Source organism: Chelonoidis abingdonii, chromosome 4 (genome assembly GCF_003597395.2).
Source record: "Chelonoidis abingdonii isolate Lonesome George chromosome 4, CheloAbing_2.0, whole genome shotgun sequence".
In the NCBI taxonomy this organism is placed as follows: Eukaryota; Metazoa; Chordata; order Testudines; family Testudinidae; genus Chelonoidis; species Chelonoidis abingdonii.
Window position 1 is genome coordinate 4,328,425 of NC_133772.1, and position 17,804 is coordinate 4,346,228.

The following is a 17,804-nucleotide window of genomic DNA, read 5'->3' on the forward strand; positions in this document are numbered from 1 at the left end:
AGTGATCCTCTTATGTTATATTAAATTTACACAATAGAATTAAAGCAGAAACCATTTAAAATTTTTTAAAATAAATGAACAGTTGAGATCAGCAAATTCCCAGATGTGCAATAGGCCCAATGTGGGGAGACATTTGGAAATGAACAAAACCACGGTGTTATGCAGAGTTGAATGCAAAGTTAGCATGCATCCACACCTAATTTTCTTATCAATCCCCAAATTCATGGGGAGATTTGGATAGAAAGCTACAGTGTTCAGGGTACAGTAGGAAAAAAAAAAACCTCCTCCTCTTAATGTCTATGGAAAGAAATTAGAAGACTTCCTTTTTAAGGTTTAACTTTAACCAGCAGATCTGCCTTTCTGGCTTACCCACAATTAACAAATACCAGGTTATTTTCCTTACCACAGAATTAACTGCCCAATTATAATTTTGTTTCTGAACTGAGACAGAAATACTCAGATCGGGTTCCTTCAGCGTCTTCTGACGACTGCATCCATGGCAAGTGATGAGATAGCTATACCAGATGAAAATGGTCTAGGAAAAGAATGACTAGTTATAAGTGTTTCTGCCCATCCAGAGAGGTTCAGTCCTTCCTCACTCACAAGCAAAGAGTCTGAGTGTAGCAAAAACTTTTAATAAAGGAGGGAAACATCACAAACAGGATTTATAACTCAAACCGTAACACAAAAGGCCCACCTCCAAGTAATTTTGGCAGTGTCCTTTTCCCCTCAGGATTTTACGTCCAGCAACCCAAATGTCACCCCCACTTAGAGTTTCTGGCCTTGGTCAGTGCAGCCCCCAGAGTTCAGAAGTTCATCTGCAGAGTTTACCTCCTAGCCTGGGTAGAAGTGGGGGAGAGGTATGAGGGAAGTTCACACGTTCTGCTGCTCGGGTCTACGGCCGATTACCATGCCTCTCCGTGGGGTTCTGCTATAGTCTTTACTGCCAGTGATCCTGTTGACCATTCCTCTCCACTAGCTATCCTGCTAGCCACTCATCAATATGTCTTCCGCCCCCCACCCCCAACACACACATAACACAGCTTTCAGTGACCTTAGCTCTTTAGTGATTTCAGCTGTTAGTAGGGGTGTCCCCAATGCTGGTGGATTTACAGCCACTTGCCAAAAGTAGCTCTAACACATTAACCTAGGAACTAGTGATTTTGGCTCTACAGTATGTAACAAGACTCCTAACAGAATCAAAATTAGCTGTTATCACACCATGGGGAGGTCAAACTGGTGTTTAGCACCCACACTCTCAAATACACATACCTATTCTACCAACTTCTCTCAGTTTACCAGGCTTTGGAATCTGTGTCCCTTGCCTAGCAAGTGCTACTTAGTTGAGGGCGAGTCCTTCCGTCATAATATGCCAAGGACAGTTCTACTGTCCTTGATTATGTAATCTAGATAACAATACTTTATTACTCCTGCCCCAATAACAAAGAGACTGAGGGGGTCCCACAGCAGCCAAAGTGACCATTTGGGCAAGCAGTCCCTTCATGCTAGGCGGGGTGGGTGTGCCCGTGCAAACAATATCAGCCCCTGAAGTCTTTTCCACAGCTCACCACCAGATGTCAAGGTAGAGCTCATTCTGACTCTGCATACATAAGCAAACAAAAGCATCTGGGGTTAGCACAGAGGATATCCACAAGCCAAAATAAAGAAATAAACCTGATTGCAGCTATCTAAACATTCCCTGTCCCAACGATTCCTCTAAGTATGGAAGATAATTTTTCATACCTAGTTCAAACCTTACACAGCATTCCTGATATAGCATTGCTGCTCAGTGTCCCTGCGGCCCAGAGAGAACAACAAAGGGAAAGTTTCTTTCCCAATTTTAAAAAAAGTTCTACCTTCCCATTGACTCTCTTGGTCAGGTGTCCACTTTCTTTTCTTTACCTGGGGAACTTTTTTAACCCTTTACAGGTAAAGCAAGCAGAAAATAGTTATCAAGAGTCATTTTACAGCTAACTGACTGGTTGGGTGTCCATAAAAGGGAGCTACCCCGCTCCCTTCATTTAATCACATGCCCCCCAAATCACAGACAGTGCTGGCCAGCCTGGTTCAGGTCGGGTCCATGTGGGCTGGGATTTCTTTCTGGCGGTTTAGGAAACAGAGTTAATAAGATACCTGTAATTTCACTAATAATTACATGAAGAACTAAACAGTACATCTTACATTTGAAGGACTACAATGACTTAAGATGCAGGGACATTTTCACCTGGCTGATTGTGGGAAACCTTCCCAGGAGAATGCATCAGCCACTTTATTAGAGGCTTCTGAAATGTGTTGTATCTCAAAATCAAAGTCTTGAAGAGCTAAACTCCACCAAAGAATGTTTTTGTTAATCTATTTGATTGTGTGAAGCCACTTTAGGGCAACATGATCAGTCTGCAGGTGGAAATGCCATTCCCAAATGTATGGGCGTAGTTTCTCCAGAGCATACACAATGGCATAACATTCTTTTTCTGAGACTGCCCAGTGACTTCCCCTCTCAGAAAGTTTTTGCTGAGAAGCATGATAGGATGTAAATGTTGATCTGGTCCTTGAGCGCAGGTGTCAGCTATCCCCCAACCCCTGGTATAGCCCAGATTCATTGACAGAGAGGCCCAAATGGTGGTGCAGCCCTTTAAGGCCAACTTTTAATTTGTCTATAGCCAAGTTGCCTGTCCAGTACAAGGGCTGGTCAGGAATATGGACTTTTTCAGTCTATGATGATTATCCCATTCCCATGCTGCTGGGAGAAGACTTAGCCAACCATGTGAGGCTAACAAAATGGTTGGGAATGGTCACCCACAGGCAGGCTAAACAGGCCTCCACATCTAACTCCATTCCTGAGTCTCACACAATAACCCGACCAGAGTCTATGGCAACGGTTGTAGATCCAGTTCCTGGGACACAGCGAGAACCAGCCCAGGGATCAGAACTGGTGGAGCAGCCAACACCAGAGCTCATGCTTGCAACCCCACCAGAGTCAGGGGAGCCAGCATCAAAGGGCACTAGGCACGACTGAGAGCAAGTCAAGGCGAGGCTGAGAGCTTCTTAAGGAGGCTGTAATCCCAAAGGCTTTTAGCACCCATCAACCCTTAACCAGTGGGCGGGGCTACTCAGGACTACTCAGAGAGACCAGGGCTTTAAAAAGCCAGCTCCTAAGTGACAACAGGAGCTAGAGAACAGGAGCGACTAACAGGGGAGTCTGGCAAGGGAGTTTAGAGGGAGAGTGTGAGCAGGGGCTAAAACTCAACATTCTTTAAACTTAAAAGCCAAAAACATCCCCTTGATATAAACAACAAAGGAACCAGCTGCAGGAGTGAAAAGAAAATGCAGGCAGAAGTCCAGCAACAGTGGGAGCTACCCAATTTATCGCACCCAATGCAGCATGTATGATTACCTGCCTATGGACAGGTGGAGCATGTGCATTCAGTGCAAGTAGCTCCTGGCCCTCAGAGACCCAGTACAGGCTTTGGAGACTAGAGCCTCTGAACTGGAGGAGCTGAGGGAGACAGACAGGTACATAAATGAGACTGTCTGGGACACGGTAGAATGGTACCACCCCCGGTCTGACAGCCACTGTGCTTTTGAGAAGGATGAAAGTCCCAGGGAAGGAGAGCATCTAACTGGAGCAGAGGGAAGCAATCTCATAGTTGGGACTCTCCTTCCAGATGATGATGTGGTTTCCTCTCGCACTGAGGATCTCTCTCCAGGGGAGGGAATTCCAGCTGTTAGAGACGAGTATTAGTAATAGGCAATTCTATCATTAGAAATATCAATAGCTGGGTTTGTGATGACCGGGAGAACTGCATGGTGACTTGCCTGCCTGGTGCGAAGGTTGTGGATCTCTTGAGACATCTTGATAGACTTATGCATAGTGATGTGGAGAAGCTGGTGGTCGTGGTACATGTAGGTACCAGTGACATAAAGAAGGATAGGAGAGAGGTCCTGGAAGCCAAATTTAGGCTGCTAGGTAAGAGATTTAAGTCTAGGACCTCAGTGGTAACATTCTCTGACATGCTCCCAGTTCCACGTGCAGGGACAGTTAGACAGGAATTGCAGAGTCTCAATGCATGGATGAGATGATGGTGTAGGGAGGAGTGGTTTTGATTTATTAGGAACTGGGGAAACTTTTGGGAAAGGGGGAGCCTATACAGGAAGGATAGAGCCAGATTGCTGGCACTTAACATTAGAAAGGTCGTACAGCAGTTTTTAAACTAAAGTCTGAGGGACAGCCGACAGGTGTGGAGGAGCATGTGGTTTGGACATCCCTTAGGGGAGGATCTATTAATAGAGAATCTCTATGTCCTAGTGAGGACGAGAGGATGGAAAATGATAAAATACAGGCATGGTCTGATCAGAAACAATCAGGGGAGGGATAGTTCAGTGGTTTGTGCATTGGCCTGCTAACCCCAGGGTTGTGAGTTCAATCCTTGAGGGGGCCATTTAGAGATATGGGGCAAAAATCTGTCTGGGCATTGGTCCTGCTTTGAGCAGGGGGTTGGACTAGATGACCTTCCATCCCTGATATTCTATGAAATAAAAAAGAATCCCATTCAATTACATCATGTAATGACAGACATCTAAAAAGAGACAAATTTTTAAAATGCTTATATACCAGTGCTAGAAGTCTAAATAATAAAATTGGTGAAATAGAATACCTTGTATTAAATTAGGATATTGATATAATAGGCACCACAGAAACTTGGTGGAAAGAGGATAATCAATGAGATACAGTAATATCAGGGTACAAAATATATTGGAAGGACAGAACAGGTCGTGCTGGTGGGGCAGTGGCATTATATGTGAAAGAAAGCATAGAATCAAATGAAATAAAAATCATAAATTAATTAAACTGTACCATAGAATCTCTATGGATAGAAATTGCATGCTCTAATAATAAGAATATAGTGGTAGGGATATATTAACAACTACTCGACCAGGATGGTGATAGTGACTGAAATGCTCAGGGAGATCAGAGAAGCTATTAAAATAATAATAATTAATTAATGGGGGATTTCAATTATCCCCTTATTGACTGGGTACATGTCACCTCAGGACAGGATGCAGAGATAAAGTTTCTTGACCCCTTAAATGACTGCTTCTTGGAGCAGCTGGTCCTGAAACCCATCAGAGGAGAGGCAATTCTTGATTCAGTCCTAAGTGGAGCACAGGATCTGGTCCAAGAGGTCAATAGAGCTGGACCGCTTGGTAATAGTGACCATAATAGAATTAAATTTAATATCCCTGTGGCAGGAAAAACACCACAGTAGCCCAACCCTGTAGCATTTCATTTCAGAAAGGAGAACTATATAAAAATGAGGAGGTTAGTTAAACAGAAATTAAAAAGGTACAGCGCCAAAAGTGAAATTTCTGCAAGCTGTGTGGAAACTTTTTAAAAACACCATAATAGAGGCTCAACTTAAATGTATCCCCCAAATGAAAAAACATACTAAGAACCAAAAAGCAGCCACTGTGGCTAAACAACAAAGTAAAAGAAGCAGTGAGAGGCAAAAAGGCATCCTTTAAAAAGTGGAAGCTAAATCCTAGTGAGGAAAATAGAAAGGAGCATAAACTCTGGCAAATGAAATGTAAAAATACAGTTACAAAGGCCAAAAAAGAATTTGAGGAACAGTTAGCCAAAGACTCAAAAACAGCATTTTTTTTTTTAAAGTACATAAGCAGGAAGCCGGCTAAACCACCAGAGGTTCCACTAGACGATCAAGATGCTAAAGGAGAACTCAAGGATGAAAACGCCGTTGAATCAGAGAATCATGATATCGTTGGAAGACCTTCAGGATGTATCTGTCCAACCCCTGCTCAAAGCAGAAACCAATCCTCAACTAATCATCCCGCAGGCTTTGTCAAGCCTGACCTTAAAAACTCTAAGGAGGAGATTCCACCACCTCCTAGGTAACCCATTCCAGTGTTTCACCACCCTCCTAGTGAAATAGTGTTTCTAATATCCAACCCCGACCTCCCCACTGCAACTTGAGACCATTACTTCTTGTTCTGTCATCTGGTACCACTGAGAACAGTCTAGATCCATCCCCTTTGGAACCCCCTTCAGGTAATGAAAGCAGCTATCAAATCCCCCTCATTCTTCTCCTTCTGCAGACTAAACAATCCAGTTCCCTCAGCCTCTCCTCATAAGTCACGTGCTCCAGCCCCTAATCATTTTTATTGCCTTTCACTGGACTCTTTCCAATTTTTCCACATCCTTTTGTAGTGCGAGCCCAAAATTGGCACAGTACTCCAGATGAGGCCTCACCAATGTCGAATAGAGGAATGATCACATCCTTGATCTGCTGGCAATGCCCTACTTATACAGCCCAAAATACCATTAGCCTCTTGACAACGAGGGCACACTGACTCATATCCAGCTTCTCATCCACTGTAACCCCTAGGTCCTTTCTGCAGAACTGCTTCCTAGCCATTTGGTCCTGTCTGTAACAGTTGAGGATTAACTCTGCACTTGTCCTTGTTGAACCTCAGATTTCTTTTGCCACATCCTCTAATTTGTCTAGGTCTCTCTGTATCCTATCCCTACCCTCCAGCGTATCTACACTCCTCCAGTTTAGTGTCATCTGCAAACCTGCTGAGGTGCAGTCCACACCATCCTCAGATCATTATAAAGATATTGAACAAAACCGGTCCCAAGACCAACCCTCGGGGCACTCCGCTTGAAACTGGCTGCCAACTAGACATGGAACCGTTAATCACTACCCGTTGAGCCTGATGTCTAGCCAGCTTTCTATCCACCTTATAGTCCATTCATCCAGCCCACACTACTTTACTGTGGGAGACAGTATCAAAAGCTTTGCTAAAGTCAAGGAATAACACATCCATGCTTTCCCCTCATCCACAGACCCAGTTATCTTCTCATAGAAGGCAATATTAGGTATCAGGCATGACTTGCCCTTGGTGAATCCATGCTGACTGTTCCTGATCACTTTCCTCTCCTCTAAGTGCTTTCAGAATTTATTCCTTGAGGACCTGCTCCCATGATTTTTCACGGACTGGTGAGGCTGAGTGCCTGTAGTTCCCTGGATCCTCCTCCTCCCTTTTTAAAGATGGCACTACATTAGCCTTTTTTCAGTCATCTGGGACTTCCCCTGTTCGTCATGAGTTTTCAAAAGATAATGGCCAATGGCTCAACAATCACATCGCCAACTCCTTTAGCACCCTCGGATGCAGCGCATGCAACCCCATGACTTTGTGCTCGTCCATTTTTCCTAAATAGTCCCGAACCACTTCTTTCTTCACAGAGGGCTGGTCATCTTCTCCCCATGCTGTGCGCCAGTGCAGCAGTCTGGAGCTGACCTTGTTTGTGAAGACAGAGGCAAAAAAATCATTGAGTCCATTAGCTTTCCACATCCTCTGACACTAGATGCCTTCTCATTCAGTAAGGGCCCACACTTTCCTTGACTTCTTCTTCTTTTTAACACACCTGAAGAACCTCTTTTACTCTTAACATCTCTTGCTAGCTGCAACTCCAAGTGTGATTTGCCTTCCTGATTTCACTCCTGCAGGCCTAAGCAATATTTTATACTCCTCCCTGTGCATTGTCCAGTCTTCCACTTCTTGTAAGCATTTTTTTGTGTTTAAGATCAGCAAAGATTCACTGTTAAGCCAAGCTGGTCGTCTGCCGTATTCACTATTCTTTCTACACATCGGGATGTTTTTTTCCTGCAACCTCAATAAGGATTCTTTAAAATTTTAGGGGAAAACTAAATGAATCTTTGCATCGGTCTTCATGGCTGATGATGAGGGAGATCCCCAACACTGATCATTCTTTTTAGTGACAGATCTGAGAAATGTCCCAAATGAGGTATCAGTAGGAGGTTGGAACAAATTGAAATAATTAAAACAGCATAAGTCACCAGGACCATGGTATGCATCCAAGACTTCTGAAGAACTCAAATGTGAAATTGCAGAACTAACAACTGTAGTCTGTAACTATCATTTAAATCAGCTTCTGTACCAGATGATTGGAGGATAGCTAATGTTATGCAATTTTTAAAAGGGCCCAGAGGTTATCCAGTATATACAGGCCTGTAAGACTGACTTCAGTACTGGGCAAACTGGTTGAAACTATAATAAAGAACAAATTATGACAGATAATAAACATAATTGCTGAGGAAGAGTCAAATGGTTAGTAAGGGAAATCATGCCTCACCAATCTACTAGAATTCTTGAGGGGTAAAAGCATGGGGACAGGCATCCGTGGTTTAGGAATGATTCACGAAGCTTACAAGGTCCTCACCAAAGTCTTACACAAAGTAACTGTCATGGATAGAGGAAGGTTTTCATGGAATTGGTAAATGGTTAAAAATAGGGAACAAAGGCGTAGGTATAAATTGGTCAGTTTCAGAATGGAGAGAGTTAATAGTGGTGTCCCCAGAGTCTCTTGTGGACCACTTATTCAACATACTCATAAATGATCTGGAAAAAAAGGTAACAGTGAAGTGGCAAATTTGAAGATTATAAAATACTAAAAGACGAGTATTTGTGGCATCTTGAAGACTAACAATATTTATCTGAGTATAGCTTTCATGGGCTACACATTAAATCGAGTATCAATTGATCGACAATGCAGTGGAAATACAGCAGGAAGATATTATACACAGAACTTAAAAAATGGGTGTGCCATACCAACTGTAACATGGGTAATCAATTAACCTCCCTGGTCACTCAACCCAGACCTCAAAGTCTACTAATACTCCAACAAAAAACTTCAAAAACAGACTCCAATGAGAAACAGCAGAACTGGAATTAACTTGCAACTGGACCCATTAAATTAGGCTTAATAAAGATGGGATGGTTGGGTATTACACAAAGTAAAAGCTATTTCCCCATGCTAACTTTTCCCCTACTGTTACTCACACCTTCTTGTCAACTGTTGGAAATGGCCATCCTGATTATCACTACAAAATTTTTTTTCCTCCTGTTGATAATAGCCACCTTAATTAATTACTCTTGTTACATTATGGCACACCCATTTTTTCATGTTCTCTCTGTGTATATATATCTTCCTGCGTTTCCACTGCATGCATCTGATGAAGTGGTTTAGCCCACAAAAGCTCATGCTCAAAATAAATTTGTTAGTCTCTAAGGTGCCACAAGTACTCCTCATTCTTTTGCTGAAACAGCTTAACATGCTACCTCTCTGAAATTACTAAGAGAGTTAAACCCAGGCAGACTGCAAAAGCTATAAAAGGATCTCTCAAAACTGGTGACTGGGCAACAAATGGCAGATGAAATTTAATGTTGATAAATGCAAGATAATGCACATTGAAAGATAATCCCAACTATACATATAATTGATGGGGTCTGTGCAAATTGCCGTACTGTTTCTGCTGGGTCTCATGCTTTCTCTTCTCTGGGTAGGTTCAGGCGCTATTGCTTGCCCTGACCAGTTCTTAATCACCCCTAGTGTCCTGGGGAGGGAGTGGAGAGGGAGGACCTGGGCCCACCCTCTACTCCAGGTCCCAACCAGGGGCCCTGGGTTTGGTGAACCACTTGCTAGCGTTTCTTCCCTAGGTTACTTCCCTCTCATAACCGTCAGCTTGTGAAGGGTGGGTTTCTTGCCTCTCTTCTATACAAGCCTGGTGCCCTTACCTAGGTTTCTGTTGGGCTTCCCATCCACATAGCACTCCTCAAACCTCCATTTCTCTCTGACAAACTCTTCTCTTCTGCACTCCTCCATCAACTTTCTCCTTCAACTACACCCCTGTCTGACTGAAGCAGGGGTTATATCCCATGACTGGAGTCAGGTGCTCTAACTGGAGTCACGGTGCTCTAATTGGCCACGGGTTCTGTTAATCTAAAAGCAACCATTCCCTCCCTGGCAGGGAATAAGCCCCTGCTAACACTCTTAGCTCCCTCTGGCCATGCTGTATCACAGGCTAAATTAGCTGTTTCCACTCAAGCAAGAGATCTTGAGTCATTGTGGTTTCTCTGAAACATCCACTCAGTGTGCAGCAGCCAGTATAAAAAAAAAAAAAAAGGCAAACAGAATGCTGGAATAATTCAAAAAGGATAGATAACAGGACAGAAAATATCATCTTGCCTCTATATAGACTCGTAGTCAGAAGGGACCAATATGATCATCTAGTCTGACCTCCTGCACAAAGCAGGCCACAGAACCCTACCCATCCACTTTTATAACAACCCCTAACCCATGACTGAGTTATTGAAGTCCTCAAAATCCATGGTATGCCCACATCTTGAATACTGTGTGCAGATGTGGTTGCCCCATCTGAAAAAAGATGGAATTGGAAAAGGTTCAGAAAAGTGCAACAAAAATTATTAGTGGTATGGAACAGCTTCCATATAAAGGAGAGATTAATAAGACTGGGATTTTTCAGCTTGGAAAAGAGACGTCAAAGAGGAGATATGATGGAGATCACTATAATCATGACTTGTGTAGAGAAAGTAGATAAGGAAGTGTTATTTACTTCTCATAACACAAGGGGTCACCAAATGAAATTAACAGGCAGCAGGTTTTTTAAAAAAAGGAAGTATTTCTTCATGCTACGTACAGCCAGCATGTGGAACTCTTTGCCAGAGGATGTTGTGAAGGCCAAGACCATAACAGGGTTCAAAAAAGAACTAGATAAATTCATGGAGGATAGGTCCATCAGTGGCTATTAGCTGATTGGGAATGAGTGACAGGGGATGGATCACTTGATGGTTACTTGTCTGTTCGTTCCCTCTGGGGCACCTGGCACTGGCCACTGTCAGAAGACAGGATACTGGGCTAGATGGACCTTTGATCTGACCCAGTGGGGCCATTCTTATGTTCACAGAGCCTGCACCTGCAGCACCAGCTAAACTAATGCAAGAAGCTCAACCGGAGCCTGAAATACAACCCAGTGCATCAGTGGAGAGCAGTTCACAGTCGACGGAGACACTCCTATCATCTGAATCACATCGAGTGAGATCAAGCCAAAGTTCACAACCCTGCAAGAAACTAGTGTCTCCAGCATCAGGGACTCAGTTCCAGGCAGAACAGGAAGCAGATGAAAGCCTTAAGGGAGCTTGGATGGCGGCACAGAATAACTGTAGCGAGGCAGTGGGATACCCCACAGCCCCGCTGAGGGATGAACCTCCCCTACCACCACCGTGGACGGAGTCGCTGGATCCTGTGCCCACCCCTCAGAGGTCACAGCGCAGACCTGGAAGTATAATAGCTGACCTGCAGAGCTCAGTGGAAGCCCAGCCTCCGCAGGGGCCAGACGTCTGCGACTGGGCTCCCTCTAGGGAGCTAATGGCCGGCCGTGGCCAGCCGGAGCTCACACCCGGCCAGCCGAGTCTGCCCCCACTCCAGCTAACTCGAGGAAGGGCCGAGCCTGCCATCGGCTACTTACCCAGAGGAACCGATGGTGTTTGAGACCGCTGGTGATGCTATGACGACTCAGGTACCCTACAAGGGGGAGTGTGGAAGTAGCCCGGGGGCAGCCGACCCTAGTCTGGCTGCAACACTGCCAGAGCCAATGTCAGCGTGTTGCGGCCAGGATCCCCACTGCTAGGGCCCCAGGCTGGGACACAGTGGAGTGGGAGGGCCTGCGTCCCCCCTGCCATCCCACTCCGGGGTGGCAGACTCCCCCTTCCCCTGGCCTGAGGAGGCTGAAACCTATGATTACTGCTCAGCCCTGCCTGAGGGCCTGAACATACGGACGCAGTGTTTGTTGCCTGCCCTGACCGAGGGCCTGGACCAGCTTTGGACTAGTGACTCAGCCCCTCCCCGGGGCCTGAAACCCCCTAACCGAGTGTGCGTTGTTCCCCCCGACAGCAGAGCCATTGGCCAGCGACCTAGAGCAAGGCGGTGGAGTACCCCACAGACCCACTGAGGGACAAACTGCGGCCAAGCCTCACTACAATGACCCACTGCCTCTCAGCTCTTCCAAAACATCCAGGTTTGTTATGGAAGGAGGACTCTTAGACACAGAAACCCTTTCTGGTTGGCACACGAAGGACTGGCATCCTCAGAGACAGTTGGTAGTTCCAACTAAATATAGGGAAAAATTCTTGAACTTAGCCTAGGATCACCCTAGTTGCCATGCTGGGGTGAACAGGACCAAGGACCATTTGGGGAAGTCATTCCACTGGGAGAGGATGGGCAAGGATGTTTCTACCTCTTGTGAGGTGTGCCAAAGAGTGTGAAAGCCCCAAGACCAGATCAAGGCCCCTCTCCAGCCACGCCCCATCACTGGGGTTCCATTTCAGCATGTACCTATAGATATTCTGAGTCCTTTTCCTAAGAAGACACCCAGAGGAAAGCTGTACATCCTGACTTTCATGGATTTTGCCACCCGCTGGCCAGAAACAGTACCTCTAAGCAACACCAGGGCTAAAAGCGTGAGCCAGGCATTGGCAGACATTTTTGCCAGGGTAGGTTGGCCCTCCGACATTGTTACAGATTCAGGAACTAACTTCCTGTCAGGGACCATGAAACATCTTTGGAAAGCTTAAACCACTTGGTTGCCACCCCTTACCACCATCAAACCAATAGCCTGATGAAGAAGTTTAATGGGACTTTGGGGGCCATGATAAGTAAATTTGTGAATGAACACTCCAATGACTGGGACGTAGTGTTGCAGCAGTTTCTTTTTGCCTACAGGGTTGTACCATATCCCAGTTTGGGGTTTCACAGTTTGAACTCGTTTATGGCCACAAAGTTAAGGGGCCATTACAGTTGGTGAAGCGGCAATGGGAGGGGGTTACATCTTCTCCAGGAACTAACATTTTGGACTTTGTAACCAACCTGCAAAACACCCTCAAAGACACTCTAGCCCTTGCTCGAGAAAACCTACGAAATGCTCAACAAGAGCAAAAGGCCTGGTATGATAAACATGCCAGAGAGTGTTCCTTCAGAGTAGGTGACCAAGTCATGGTCCTGAAAGTGCTCCAGGCCAATAAGATGGAAGCATCGTGGGAGGGGCCATTTATGGTCCAAGAGTGCCTGGGAGCTGTTCATTACCTCATAGCATTCCCAGACTCTACCCTAAAACCTAAGGTATACCATGTTAATTCTCTAAAGCGCTTTTATTCCTGAGAAATCAAGGTTCTCCAGGAGAGAGATGATGCTGAGTGGCCTGAAGGAGTCTACCGTGGAGGAAAAAGTAATGATAGCATTGAAGAGGTGAGCCTTTCCATTTCCCTTGGGCATAAGCAGCGACAGCAAATCCAGGAGCTGTGCACCAGCTTCGTGCCAATGTTTTCAGCCACCCCAAGACAGACAGAACGAGTGTACCGCTCCATTGACACAAATGATGCTTGCCCTATTAGAGCCCAACTCTACCGGATGGCTTCTCAGTCCAAAACTGCAATAGAAAGGGAATCAAGGACAGGATACAGATGGGTGTAGTCTGCCTCTCTAAGAGTGGATGGGCCTCGCCAGTGGTTCTGGTTCCCAAACCAAATGACTGACCATGCTGCACTAATGTGGCTTCACACAGTCAAAGAAAACAACAAAAAACGTCCTACGTGGAGTTTAGCTCTTCAGGATTTTCATTTTGAAATACAACATATCTCAGGAGCCTTTAACCAAGTGGCTTCTACCCTCTCCCGGAAAGGTTTCCCAGAATCAGCTGGGTAAAAATGTCCTTGTATTCTAAGTCATTCTAGTCCTTGAAATGTTAAAACTACTGTTTAGTTCTTCATGGAATTAGTAGTAAAATTACAGGTGAATGTATCTTATTAACTCTGTTTCCCAAACCTCCAGGAAGAAACCACAGCTGGTGTGGACCCAACCGGAACCAGGCTGAGCAGCAGTGTCTGTGATTTTGGGGGGAGGGGGTGATAAATGAAGGGGGTGGCAAGTAGCTCTCTTTTACGGACAGCCAGTTAGCTACAAAATCCCTGTTTGTAGCTGTTATCTACTTGCTTTACCTGTGAAGGGTTAAAAAAGCCCATAGGTAAAAGGAAGGGAGTGGGCACCTGACCAAAAGAGCCAATGGGAGAGCTAGAACTTTTTAAAATTGAGAAAAAACTTTCCCTTTTTCTGTATGTTGTTGTTCAGAGAGGGGGGGTCAGAGCAGAGACAGAGCTAAAGCTATGCTGTAAAAAGCTGTGAACCAGGTATGAATAACCACCAGATCATACCTAGAACTACTCAGTTTGAAACCCCAGATATGTAAGTAGATCAGGAAATGTCTAGGAAGACACAATTAGGTTCATCTCTTATTTCTGTAATGCTTGTGGACTCCTCCATGCTAACCCCCAAATGCTTTTGTTTTGCTGGTAACCATTAAGCTGGACCTCAAGAAAACCATTCTTGATGCTTAATTATTATTTTTGCTCTTTTTAAATCTAGCAATAGCCTAAGTTCCAGATTTATTTTCTTTCTTTTTGTTTTTAATAAAATTTACCTTTGTTAAGAACAGGATTGGGTTTTTGTGTCCTAAGAGGTTTGTGCACATGTTGTTTTGTTAATGGTGGCAACAGCTGATTTCATTTATTTTCTTTCTCAGCTCTTCCCTGGGGAGGAGAGGTGAAAGGGCTGAGAGTACCCCACAGGGAGGAATTCTCAAGGGCACCTTCCTGGCTTTAAAGAGTTTTTTTGCATTTAGGTGGTGGTAGGATCTACCCATCCAAGGTTAGAGAGCAGCTGTAACCTTGGGAGTTTAATACAAGCCTGGAGTGGCCAGTATTAATTTTTAAAATCCTTGCGGGCCCCAACTTCTGCACTCAAAGTGCCAGAGTGGGGAATCAGCCATGACAGAGGGCTTGAGTTTCACAAACTGTTAATACCCCCTTTGAAAAATTGCCATTCTATAGATGTGACAGCAAGGACATGTGGCCTCCCTCTGAGTCTGACAGGGAGGGACAGCCACACTCTCCTACAGAGGGATAAAGCAGTGGTGCTCTGTCTTGCACAGTAGCACAAGCTGTTTAAAGAAACATACATGCGAAGTGCTTTCCACTTTGATTTATTATCAATAGTCACAGGTGGTTTTAACATGAGCTGTTTGACCCCAACCCTCCCCTCTGTCCATTTCAGTGTCTCCCCAGGAGCTGCAACATTCTGTATTTCTGATGCTTGCCGATGAAGCTACGCTTTCAATTTTCACTTGTTCCCGATGTGAGGCCTGAGAGTGTCAATTCAAAGTTTGCTTCGCTGCAAATCTGTGTTTCCAGAGTACTAAGATTACCTAAATATCATTTTTAATCTGCAGACCACAAAGGTGAGTTTTATAATTGCTATTTTATGGGTGGGGAAACTCAGATGCAAAATTATTTTCCCAAGGTCACACACTGAGCAAATCCACAAGGGGGTCATAGTTAAGGATATTTCCCATGGCAGTTTTTAGCAGGCAATCTGATGAAGAGGGCAAAGTTACAGAAATGTTACTATAAAGTACATCCCTACCATCAAATAGTGTTTGCATTTCAAGGCTGCTTCATGGAGCAGCTAGTCCTGGAACCCACAAAGGGAGAGGCGATCCTTGATTTAGTACTAAGTGGTGCACGGTATCTGGTCCAAGAGATGAATATAGCATGATGGCTCAGTGATCACAACCATGATGTAATTAAATTGAACAACCTTGCTGTGGGGGGAATAACCAAAGAAGTTCACCACGATAGCATTTAACTTCAACAATGGGAGCTACACAAAAAAGAGGAGGCTAATTAAATGGAAATAAAAAGGAACAGCCACAAGAGCGAAATGCCTGCAAGCTGCATGGAAACTATTTAAAACACCGTAAGATGCCCAAACTAAATGTATACCCCAAATAAAAAAAATAAAATTAAAACAGAGAAAAACATGACCACTGCTAAACAGCAGAGTAAAAAGGGTGATTAGAGGCCAAACAGCATCCTTTAAAAAATGGAACTCAAATCCTACTGAGGAAAATAGAAAGGAACAACCTCTGGCAAGTCAAGTGTAAAAGTATAAGGAGGCAGGCCAAAAATGAATTTGAAGGCTAACAAGCAAAAAACTAACAGCAGGAAGTTTTTTTTAGAAGTAGGGAGGCTGCCAAACAACCAGTGGTGCCACTGGACTATGGGGCTGCTAAGGAAGCACCCAAGGAAGACAAGGTCATTGTGGAGAAGCTAAATGAATTCCTTGTATTGGTCTTCATGGCTGAGGAGGTGAGGGAGTTTCCCACACCTGAGCCAGTCTGGTTAGGTGAGAACTCTGAGGAACTGTCCCACATGGAGACATCAGTAGAGGAATTTTTGGAACGAATTGATCCATTAAACAGTACTAAGTCCCCAGGACCAGATGTGATCCACCCAAGAGTTCTAGAGAAAGTCAGATATGAAATCCCAGAACTACTAACTGTGATGTATCCGATGAAGTGGGTGTTCACCCACGAAAGCTCATGCTCCAAAATGTCTGTTAGTCTATAAGGTGCCACAGGACTCTTTGCTGCTTTAACTGTGGTACATAACCTATTATGATGCCCCAGGACTTGAACTCAGGCCTACACATCCCCAGACAGCTGCCACATCCTGGCTTCCACCCAATAGCTATTGAACTCAAGTGGGCTGAAAAGCTACAGGAGTTATGTGAAACACCCACGATCGCTCTGACTGGAGTACTGCCCAGCTCTGCTGATTGGTCCTACTATGTTATTTAAGCCAGGAGGCAGAACAGGATGTTTGTCTGAGCAACAAGGTGGTTTCCTGTTGTGGTTGCATTGGACCCTGCTTCTGGTTCCTGCCTCCTGCACCCATCCCTGCTTCTGGTTCCTGCCTCCTGCACCCATCCCTGCTCCTGGTTTCTGCCTTACCCCCAGCTTTGCTCTTGTTCTCACCATGCTCCTGCTCTGTGCTTGATCCTGGTCTCTCCTCCTGTCCTTATGCCTCACCTCCAATCCTTAGTGACCTGCCCTGGCTTTGACCCCATCCTCTGACTTCTGATCCTGGCTCTGTAATTTGGCATCTGACCTTGGCTCTGACCTTCAGCTTCAATTCCTAGTTCTGATTCTGGCTTGACCCCTGATTCTCACAACTGGTAAGTTGACTGGTGCTGACCCTTGGCTTCGTTCCCCAACCTGGATACCTGCTCCACCCACTAGACTTACTCCCGCTCTACTGCACCAGGCCCTCTACGCCCCAGTCCATAATACCTATCCGTTAAATCAGCCTCTGTAGCAAAAGACTGGAGGATAGGCTCTAGAGTGATCCTGGCAATTACAGGCCAGTAAGCCTAACTTCAGTATCAGGCACATTGGTCAAAACTATAGTAAAGAACAGAATGATCAGATATGCATGAATTGATGGGGAAGAGCCAACATGGTTTTTGTAAAGGGAAATCATGCCTCACCAATCCATTAGACTTCTTTGAGGGAGTCCCCAGGCATCTGACAAGGGTGACCCAGCTGACATAGTGAACTTGGACTTTCAGAAAGCCTTTGACAAGTTCCCACATCAAAGGTTGTTAAGCAACCTAAGCAGTCAGAGGATAAGAGGGAAGGTGCCCTCATGGATTAAAAGATAGGAAACAAAGAGTAAAAATAAATGATCAGTTTTCCCAGTGGAGAGAGGTTAAACACCCCTTGTCCCCCAAAGATCTGTCCTTGGACCAGTGCTGGTCAACATACTCATAAATGATCTGGAAAAAAGACTAAACAGTGATGGGGCAAAGTTTGGAGATGATACAAAGAGTTATTCAAGGTAGTCAAGTCCAAAACTGACTCTGAACTCAAAAACTCAGTGAGTCACACTTTAGGGTATCTGTAGGAATTTGCTATAGCAGATAGCAGTTTTTTTACAATCCCTTACATATGAGTAACTGCTGCAGGTAGCAAATTCCTACAAGTACCAGTTTCTCATATTATATCAGTGGCTGCTTC

At 44.8% G+C, this 17,804-nt stretch overlaps 2 protein-coding genes across 4 annotated transcripts in view; one reads left to right on the forward strand and one right to left on the reverse strand.

Annotated features, from left to right (window-relative positions):
• Window positions 1–14,386, forward strand: part of LOC116815092 (ubiquitin carboxyl-terminal hydrolase 47-like) — a 57,782-nt gene extending 43,396 nt beyond the window's left edge. For all 3 annotated transcript variants that reach the window (XM_075065899.1, XM_075065900.1, XM_075065898.1), the window contains exon 14: window positions 10,806–14,386. In XM_075065899.1, coding sequence (XP_074922000.1) covers window positions 10,806–11,389 — 584 coding nt within the window. In that variant the 3' untranslated portion in view covers window positions 11,390–14,386. The remainder of the gene's footprint in view (window positions 1–10,805) is intronic.
• Window positions 1–17,804, reverse strand: part of LOC116815086 (uncharacterized) — a 669,588-nt gene that overhangs the window by 618,963 nt on the left and 32,821 nt on the right. The gene's annotated exons all lie outside the window — the stretch shown is intronic.